The sequence below is a fragment of the Lampris incognitus genome, chromosome 21, assembly GCF_029633865.1.
Source record: "Lampris incognitus isolate fLamInc1 chromosome 21, fLamInc1.hap2, whole genome shotgun sequence".
Lineage (NCBI taxonomy): Eukaryota > Metazoa > Chordata > Actinopteri > Lampriformes > Lampridae > Lampris > Lampris incognitus.
The window spans coordinates 13,985,557-13,995,984 of record NC_079231.1 but is presented as its reverse complement, the minus strand read 5'-3'; the positions used below and the strand labels follow the sequence as shown (position 1 = coordinate 13,995,984).

The 10,428-nt window shown below is 42.8% G+C and overlaps 2 protein-coding genes across 2 annotated transcripts; one reads left to right on the top strand and one right to left on the bottom strand.

Moving 5' to 3' along the window:
• Positions 1-2,286: 2,286 nt before the first annotated feature.
• cnot9 (CCR4-NOT transcription complex subunit 9) lies at positions 2,287-5,931 on the bottom strand. Its single transcript, XM_056301426.1, has 8 exons — positions 5,786-5,931; positions 4,748-4,927; positions 4,341-4,456; positions 4,001-4,110; positions 3,527-3,636; positions 3,329-3,427; positions 3,156-3,247; positions 2,287-2,733 (listed from the first exon to the last, which is right to left on the bottom strand). The coding sequence occupies exons 1-8, from the start codon at positions 5,801-5,803 to the stop codon at positions 2,565-2,567; spliced, it is 894 nt and encodes a 297-aa protein (XP_056157401.1). The 5' UTR covers positions 5,804-5,931; the 3' UTR covers positions 2,287-2,564.
• Positions 5,932-7,129: 1,198 nt separating this feature from the next.
• On the top strand, positions 7,130-9,807 carry LOC130131684 (small integral membrane protein 11-like). Its single transcript, XM_056301464.1, has 3 exons — positions 7,130-7,176; positions 7,951-8,179; positions 9,193-9,807. Exons 1-2 carry the CDS (start codon positions 7,162-7,164, stop codon positions 8,137-8,139), a joined length of 204 nt encoding a protein of 67 aa, XP_056157439.1. The 5' UTR covers positions 7,130-7,161; the 3' UTR covers positions 8,140-8,179; positions 9,193-9,807.
• The last annotated feature ends 621 nt before the right edge of the window (positions 9,808-10,428 follow it).

Genomic DNA, 10,428 nt, shown 5'->3' with positions numbered 1-10,428 from the left:
CAAAACCATGTTGTGTCTGCATGTGTTTCTCTTGCTGTCATCAGCTAGCCTTGGAAAAGGTAATGAAACTGCAGCCTAACAGAGAAACTGTGGAACTAGCAGTTTTTAGAAACCACTTTTCAACAATAAACCGTGCAATGCAAAATAATAACCTTTGCATTGTACAGTTTGATGAAACACAATGCTGCAAAGTCACTGGAACCTTGACACCCTTCAAATAAATACTTAAATAATGTTTTTTTTCTTTTTGTTAAAATATACAGCGTGGAGCAGTCAAAACTCTACAGTTTGCAGTATACTGTGTGCTAGAAGGGGATGTGTTTTTCTGCGTGCTAAGCCAACAATAAAGCTTTTCTCCACAACATTTCCATATTCTATCACCTGCAATATGAATGAGACCATTTTAAGGACAAGATAGCTATAACACTGAACAAGCATCACGATAGCCCTTCGAGAAAGCTCACCCTATGTTGAGCGGAGTCATTTGCCTTGCTAACCTCTGGATAAAATCATTGTGATCTGATAGTTTTGCAGGAACAAACTGAATTCCGCCTTTTTGTGAAACCCTTTCTCCATGCATGTGCATGGTCAAGCTGTCCACAAACACACACCACAAAACACTGAATATCAAACTAACTCGCCTTTTATAACAGCTTCACTTTGAAATGATCATGTTTTGAATTGAAATTCTTATGAACATCACATGCAAGATTAAACTGGCCTATGGGAAGGACATAACCAAAAATGTCATTTTCAAAAACCTGAAGTAAAACACTGAGATCCCTTGGTTAATCCCAAAGCATCTCTTGGAAATTAGCGGTTCGCGGAAGGCGGAGGAAAACAAAAATCAATGCTTTCCGTCTCCTACCTGTTGCAGAACCATCCTCGAGTCCCCCTTAAGCCGTCTGCACACCCGCGGATCCGCTCCTGTCTGTCTCAATGAACCGCTGGCCCTCTATATGTCCTGCTGCAGTGGTAAGAGTGACCCAGAGTCAACACACCGACACTGATCTGCCCCTCCCTCCTGATCCCTCCCTCCCTCTCTCTAGTTTGTCTGACTGCTCGTTCGCCCCTCCGGCTGTTTTAGCATCCTGACACTAATGAAGAAATCCTAAGTATTGCAGTAAGATAAGTGTAATTGTTGCTTGGGTAAATGCCCTGGAATAGCTCTCAAAGGTAGCAGTAGTTAACAGGTAAATTTTACCTTCGGAAGAAAAACTTTAATGGTATGACTGTGGTACAGCTACTTCTGGTACTTCATTTCACCACTTTTTTTCTTCTGTGTCAGTTGGATCATGAAGCGGTACACTATGTTGGACAGGAGTGAGGTTTCTCTTGTACCATGCACAAAAGAATACACATCAGAGACGCATACAAATGACAACTAAACCTGTTGTGATCAAAACCAAGTGGTGCGGCTAGAATCTGAGATGATGTGATATATCAACAACTGAGTACAGCCACGGTTTTGGTCAAATACAACCCGTGTGCTCGAATGCATGCTCAAAATGTGCACAAAATGCGCAGTTAATGGCTGTGGGTAAGAGCAGCTTGTTCGCCCAATGCCTGGCCGAGGATCAGCATAGGCCTAAAACCTCTGGTCAAAGTCGCAGTGAAGGGACACCACAGCAGGCTGCCCTGCTCGCCTGAAGACTGTTCCCGTCTTACGTTACTAAGCCGTGATCATGAAACTTTAATCGGGCCAGTTTAGCTGCCTGCTGCAGGGTTTGAAAACAGGTCCAGGTGAGGGCTTGGCTATCAAATTAATTAAAAGAAAATGGTCACAGCTTATGACTACAGCCATTATTGAAATAAATTAGTCTCGAGAGCTTTGCAGAGAGAGACAGAGGATGAGCTCGTGTGCAGTTTTCGAACATTAATATTCCTTTTTGTGCTTAAGTGTGTGTTCCCTGCTCGTGTTCTCAGGCATTAATAATCCACGGCAGCGGCTCAGTTAACTGGCTCAGATTTCACAGACGGAGCAATAAGTAAAATGTAGGGGGGGGGGTCTTTCCAATGGCCTCCGCTGTGAAATCTACTACAGTACCCATCAGCAGCCTCCACAATGCATGGCTCAAAGTCAGTTCATCTATGCTCACCTATGGGGGTTAAGAGAAATTCCATTCATGTTTGCTTTTTTTTGTGTTACTAATGTAAATACATTGGTTTTCAATGGAACACCCCTTTATATCAAGTTTCTTAAAATGGCATGATACACTACCAGTCTATTAGCCAATGTAAAATTAAGTGTTGCAGCAACAAAATGAGTATCCTGATTTTGCTAGATGTTGTAGAACAATTTATTTAACACAACTTAACATTCTTGGAAAATTGCAGAACAAACAGTGAGGCCAAGCAGCAAATGTCCTTAGGACAAAACTTTGTGAATGGCTAATCCCAAAACATTTTACCTGTGAACGTGAACAGAACAAAGCAAAAAATTTCCTTCAAAAAAAAAATCCTTTCAAAAACAAGTCTTTTGTGGGTGCTCATGATTAAACATATGAGCAGAGATCTGCTCAGCAGGTCTTTGCCTGTGTCGCCCATTGAGCTATCAGGAGTGGTCACTGAGGGGGGAGGGGGATGCCACGGGGGTCCGTCACCTGCCCCTCCTGCAGGTTCTTCACCAGCTGGGCCAGCCAGCGTTTGGTGGTGGTGTCATCCTTCAGAACCTGGGCAAAGGTGGTGTCTTTCAATTGGTCTGGGAGGCACTGGCGGAGGGCTTCTCTGGCTCTGAGCCGGCATGAGAGAAAAAGGCGACATCAGTGACATCTCACTGCTTTGGACAAAATGCAATTCGATACATTTTCCTATATCACAGCAAGTTGAATCAGTTCATCTGGACAACATTTATTGAGAGAAAAATGTTTCATCACTCATCTAAGTGACCTCCTCAGTTTCAACTGACTGCAGGTACCCCCCATCTTTATAAACTGAATGATACCTGCAGTCATTTGAGACTGAAGAGGTCACTTAGATGAGTGATGAAACATTTCTCTCAATAAATGTGTCCAGATGAACTGATTCAACTGTGATTTTCTTACCTGGACTATTGAAGCATGCATAAAACATGTCCTATACATTTATTCCTACATTTGCATTTACAGTGATATGAAATCAACGGGGATAGCTGAAAGTTAAATGTGTTAGAATACCTAGAGTTGTCTGACAGGCGCAGATAACAGCGCACAACGTGCTTCAGCAGGCGGGCCGAAGGCTCTTTGGAGAGCTGAAGAACCATTTTTCCCTGCAACAGGGGAAACGTGTGAGACCGGGATGAAAGAAATAGATGTAAAGCCACTACATTTGCATTAAGTTAAGGACTTACAAGAATCATGGCAACATGAGAGAAGCGTTCATAGGTCTGGCAGATGTATGCCAGCCCTGTATCGTCAAGCAGAATTTTCTGCAAAATGAAAGTTGCAACCTGGAAAAGAAAAAAAAACAAAATTTCTCATCACAAACCCTTTCAAAACATTCCTCCATTTATCATCTTTTGTGATGAGGAATAAACATGGGACTGTACCGTTTTAGAGAGTTCACTGCCAGACTCCATGATGCGAAGGCACAGGGGAATTATCTCTGTTGTCAACAGGAAGTTGATCACTTCTTGCTCATCCGTTTTCACCAAAGCACCTACATGTATACACACAAAATCAATCAGAACATAAACAAAATCATTAAAATACTTGGGGCTGTGTACTTGATGCTTAATTTCTGTGATATAAATTGCAACAATGAAGAAAAAAGTAAATTTAGTGGGGTATTAAGGCTGATTGCTAATGGGCAGGCCTCCAATGATTGTACACATACAAAGCTTAACAGTGAAAGGTTGCGCCAGGTCGCAAATAGCATACAGTAGAGGCGGACCAAACGGTGGTTAACAGCATTCAAGGCAAAATAAATAAAAATAGCGGCAGCACAACCAGAATCAGTGTGCAAGCTACATTTTTACTCTTATCTACTGTTAAAAATGAACCATGGAGTTGGCTTTCCTTACCTATGACTCCTAAACTGGTGAGTCGGAGGTATTCAAAGGGCCGCGTTTTGCTCACAGTATGCAAGAAGGGATACAAGAAGAGTGGGATGTGTGCAGCCAGGAAAGCAGATCTAAATGATGGAACAGTGCAATGTCAGAAATATAACCATGGTTCCAAAACACTGGTGTTCATGAGAAATAAAGACTTTGTGATTTCTGTGCGAGTGAAATTTCTGTGATCAATATTTGCCAGTGTCCTAATGCATTTCCTTGATGACCTTAAAGCCCCAGGTTGTAAATTCCCACATGACTGACCCAAGACATAACAGGATGTGCATGACTGTGGTTGTGGTTTGGCTACCTGGTCTCTGGATGGGAGGCCACACACTGGAGTAGGGCAAGTGCATTGCATACTCTGTTGGACTGGTGAGCAGTCAGGGTGGGAGGGTTGATCGATGGGTAGATGTTGACGATTTCCTGGTTTTGAAAGAGCGGCAAGCCAGTGAGTCAGTGCAATCAACATCATCACGCTGTCTTTTTCATTTGCTCCCTTTAATTTGACACATTCATATGACAGCTACATATTAGTGGCTGGTGCTGGATTTTTCGATTGTTAAACCAACTGGTTCAGCAGAGTCTCGCAGTTGCACATAGGTTCAACCCAAAACTCCCTTGTTACCCCCTTCTCGTGGCTGCAAAAATAGACGACTTTAAGATTACTTGTTCTGTTGCATTCACACACTTTTGCTATCAAATTCTACTGCTTACCTGCAGGAGGGCAGCTATGGTGCCACAGGAGTGCCAGAGCATAGGGGCCAGGTCTGGTACTGACTCCCGTTTCTTGCTGAGCTCCAAGAGGGCATTCTCCCTTGTTTCGGGACTGGACAGCTCATTGATCCACTGGTAGATCTTTTCCCTGTCGACTTGTGCCAGCGCCGTTGTTACAGCCTAAAAACAATGGAAATATGTGATCTCAAATCATATAATCAACATCTCACGTTTGTGTTGATGTGTCTCATGCTGCAGCTTTTGCAATGATCACCGTTAGTCAGGGAAGAGGGCAGGCTTTTCCTATGATTGATTGATTATTTACATATGAAAAATTAAAAAAAAAAGATACAATATAATGGGCAACAGAATGCGATAGGTAATTGCCTAAAAACCCTCAGGGGGTTTGAAAAGTGGCAGTCTCCAGGCAGCATACCACAGGAAACAGTCACAGCAATGCGGTATGCACAATTTGTATGTACCTATCCACCAATAATTCCAGACATAGCAACAGATGGAGACACAGTTCAGCATAGCACCCGACAAAATGCATCCCATAAACACCCGTGTTACAGCAAGCAGCACAATGAATCAGTCAGTCACAAGACAGACAGACACACACACACCCATCATACAGAATACGGTTGCTCATAAAACAAAAAGGAAATTCCGACTGTGGGAACTGCCTAGATGAATTACGGAGATAAGTTTCCGGCCTTGGTGAAGCGTTATCGTAAATAATTCCATTTACGTTTAGTATTGTAGCGAATTCGGGTCGTATGTTTAGCATAAAGTTAGCCTTGCAGCGTTGGCTTCAATCAATTTCACCACCACATAAGAAATTATCCTGTGACTACAAAACAAAAGTTAAGTTACCTCAATGGGCGGAACTGAAAACGGTTTACCGTCTCACATAACACCGCAACTTAAGGCTGTTATTAGCGTCGCAATGGCTAACGCTATTAGCTTACTAGCTACGCTATAGTTACTACCTGCAAGAAAATGTTGCGGTAAAGGTTAACAAGCTCGTCCACTTACTGCTCCGGTAGCCAACATCCTCTGAAACGCTGCGATACACTCCCCACCTTGCTCTCTTTATTCTCTTAAAATATAAAATTCAGGGCGGCTTTTGAGAAAAGACGGGCTACCCAGTGATGCACCAGAGTCGATAGCGAACACAGTTTTTACACTTTTGATTCGTGAAAGATTGGAGCGCCTCCCAGCGGACAGGAGGACTGCGTACTCACGGATCGTGGTTTTACATCAGGGGTGCCCAACGCTGCTCCCGGGGAGCGACCGTCCCACCGTTTTTCACCCCAACCCCAATTTAACACACCCGGTTCTCCAAATTACCTGCTGACCAAAACCTTCATTAATTGAATTAGATGTGTGAAATCAGGGTTGGAGTGAAAACCAGCTGGAGGGTAGCTAGCTCTCCAGGAGCAGGGTTGGACACCACTTGTTTTACATCTTTATTTTAGAATCACTTCCACGATAATAAATAATAACACCCCTTTATTTGTTTGGGACTTGTCAAAACAAGTTCACAAAGTGCTTTTATAAATGTCCAAAGTGACCAAAGATCACAAAATAGCTAAAAGGAGGGCTAAACATGCGAGATTAGACAGGAATCAGGATAAACTAGCAAAAAAGCGAAGGAATAAAAGATACACAATTAAAAAAAAACCTTGACATGTATATTATAAGAGATTGAAAGGATTAGTGATGCTTAATGTATGCATGCTTTTCCTCTTTAGTGGGCAAAGGTTACCTTGATAAAATCTGTCACATTTTATATATCACATCTATACAGTTTGCAATTGATTTATTTGCCTCAGTCTGTATATTACACAAATCTGACCCACATCTCTCACCTACAGTTGCCAGTATATATTTTTCATTTTTTGTTGTGCCACAAAAAGTTAGCATGTTCGGCAAACGCTTAAAAGTTTATTTTTTGTACCAACATAATCTCATTACTATTTTTGATTAACTGTTGGTTAATCAAAATGTTTTTTGTTTGATTTTGTTTTTTTGCTGAGCATGGCTTAACAGCATTAGGCTCATAATTTGATATGTACAGTTATGACACTTTAATGGGCTAATTTACATCTAAGTTTAATATGCTGATGATCAGGTATGTTTTAAGAAAACATTTTTACATTTGGGAGAAACAGGAATTACGGCCCTCTACATTTCACTTCCGTTCGTGGCTTCACCAAACTCGTTTTTTTCCCCCTTCCAAGACCCACCCCCCCTATGCTGCTTCTGGTTGGCTACACTTTAAGTCGTTAACAAAAGCGTGCGTCTCTATTGGTCGCGGCTCTGACAAGTCCCGCCTCTTTGAGAACCGTGTCGCTCTTACTGTCTTTAGTCGCTCTGCGAGGAGCTGAAGACGTCCCCACACTGCAGCGATGGTCAACTGGAAGGTAGCTGAGCTAAAATAAAAGTTAAATCCGCTATCCCATATTTTCTCATTTATACGTAATGGACTTTTCGTAGGTTTTCTCTGTCGCGTCTAGTTTTTGTTCGCCGGCAAGGCGTCTGAGGAAGATACTATTTGCATGCACATGAAGCCGCTAACTAACCTGTGTTCCATCGTTTGACAAATAAGAACTATTATTAAAATGTCTGTTAGTCCTGTTGCTTAGTTTCTCGTCGGTACTGTCAAGACTATGAAAGACGGAAGGCTGTACCAGTAGTCAGCTATAGTGACCCAAGACGGTTGTCACATTAATGTTGCTTTAAAAATCCACATTTTCATTCTGGATTCAGGTTGGCGTGTTAAATAAAGAGTGAAAAACTTTTATTCTGTGTGTGCATGACACAGGAACTAGACTCGGATACGCATGGCTTGCAGCTGCTTCTCTCTCTCGCTCTCTCTCTCTCTCTCTCTCTCTCTCTCTCTCTCTCTCTCTCTCTCTCTCTCTCTCTCTCTCTCTCTCCCTTTCTGGTTCTTTCTCGTATGTACAAAATTAACTCCCACCTCTCACTGTCTACGCAGCTGTCACAGACACGTGTGTGAGGTGGGGTGAGTGGGGGGGGGGGGGGTCTGTCACTGAATTGACTCCCTCCTCTTGTACATGAATTCAACTAAGTTATTTGCTCTTAAATCCAAGTTACACTAATTTAACCACACACACACACACACACACACACACACACCATCATTTGTTGTGTGCTTGTGCTCTGTCCGTCTCAAGGCTTTGGACAACGTCCCGGTGCTCTTGTATATCCTGGCCCTGAAGACGCTGCTGCTGTGTCTCGCTTTTGCCGGGGTGAAGATCTACCAGACCAAAAAACAGGAGGAAGCACTGAAGAGACAACAGGCCGAAAAGAGAAGACTGGCCCAGCAGGCGCAGGAGCTCATAGACGGCAAGAAGGAGGACTGAGAAGGAGCTCACGCCTCTGGAGGAGCAGAGGAGGCAGGAGGTGAGAGTCTGCGAGCTGCAAAGGATTTGCTCTGAACAACTGTCAACAGAGTTTGATTTGAACATGAGGTAGTTAATGGTAACGATGTTGATGATCACGGTCAGTTTTACTTTGGATAAATTGTTTGGGCTTCTCACATTATGCTTGTCAGAAAAACTGCTCATACGAAGCCATCTTACAATGAAAATGAGTCCTGTTAACAGAAAATGAGGTGGCATGTGCATATATATAGCCAGCCAACCTTGGGGGTCGTCCCGGGTCGTCCTCTGTGTGGAGTTTGCATGTTCTCCCCGTGTCTGCGCGGGTTTCCTCTGGGTGCTCCAGTTTTGTCCCACAGTCCAAAGAGATGTAGGTCAGGTGAATTGGCTGTACTAAATTGTCCCTAGGTGTGTGTGTGTTTGTGTGTGTGGGCCCTGTGATGGACCGGCGGCCTGTCCAGGGTGTCTCCCCGCCTGCTGCCCAATGACCGCTGGGATAGGCTCCAGCATCCCTGCGACCCTGAGAGGGATCAGCGGTTTGGATATTGGATGGATGTACATATAGCAAGATTACTGTAGGCTCATTTAAGCATTGATAAGAGGTCAGTTTATTTTGAATAGTTTGGCTTATTTATGATTACTTGGCAGGTAAACAAAGATCTATTAGGTACTAGAAAACCAGACCTTAGTTTTGAGACATCCGAAGATTCAGAATTATTCTGAATGTCTGAGTCTGTCAGTGACAATTAAAAAGTTTTGTTTGCGGGTGATCATATTGTGATCATTGCTTGAACATGGTACGACTTTCATGTTAAGAAGCAGAGGGCTTCTGCAAATGTCAGATGTTCTAGGACAATTTCCTGTCATGCACAAATTGTTTTTAACTAATAAAGATAACAAACAGCTACTAAGAGGTATATCAAGATTGAATGATTTCCTGTGGTTTCTACCTGCAACAGCAGCAAACCATCTCTGTAACCTTTCGACTGATGTCATCTACGTATATAGTCTGATCTGATGCTCTCCTCTCTCTAGGGTGCCATGGTTTCTGAGCTGAACATAAAGCCAAAACCCCATAAAGATGAACCGGAGTGCTTCGCTGGCCATCTTGGGAGGAAGTTGGAAGCTCCACTTTGATGACTGCTACCTATCGGGGCGGCTAGTTGACACAGTTTTGGATGTATAGTTGTAGGCAAAATGTGTTTTTATAAAATGTTTTAAGTGCTTCTACCTATAAGCACCCAAATCAATCTGGCAAGCGAGCTGAGGTGACTGCTGGGGGGGGGGGGTGATCCTTTTTGCTATAGAGACGAACAGTTGTTATTTCCAGTGCCAAATAATCAGCAGTCTCTCAGTCAGGCTTGCCTAAATTATTCCTCATCCACCATGCAAAACAGGTCAATGGCTGGGCTGGGCATTATTTGCAAAACATCTCATGCCCTGCTTTTGTTTCACATCATAGACATTTAGCCGATGCTCATCCAGTGCGATGCACACAAAGTCTTTGTTTCCAAAATCAGGAAATCAAGGCTCACGTCCACTCAGTGATGTAAATCGCTTTTCTGATGTTTCACATTTAATTTTTTCATACATTTTAACTTAAGATGCTGAAGATGACTTCGTATGTTTGTAAATATAGGAAAAGAATAAAGATTTGTTAATATAATCTCGGTCACTATTGGTCTATTAATATGTACAGTTAAGGGCTCTGGTCATGAGCCTCTATAATGTCAATATTGTCAACAGTTCCCACATCAAGGGAGAAGTCCCCTTGAGAGGAGCAGAAACGTTGACTCGGTCATTGTGATTTTCGTCAGCAGAGGGCCCCCTAAGGCAACAAGGGTCGTGAAGACGCGAAGTCGAGACGGAGTGGTAGAAGGAAATTCCCAGAATGCTTTGCGAACAGGCATTGTAATAGGCAACATGGCTACCGGTGCAGGGAAAGAAGCATATAAATGTGTATATCTTTGCAAGTAATCGTACCAAAAAAAAGTTAAAATCCGTTGGCATATGTAGATGCAAAGGAATCTGTAATAGGATCTTTCTAACAAGCATTTCAGGGGGGAAAAATCGCTATTCATGATGTCTACACCTTCGTGTAAACGATTTGATTTGTGAGCGACAGTATAGCCCCGTGTATGAAGCTTGAAAAATGATCCAGCCCCAAATTTTGTGCACTTCCTCATCTGATAGTTATGGAAGCCCATTTACGCCAGTAAAAAAAAAAAAATAAAATGCATGCATACAAAAATAGTGCATGGCAGGGTAACA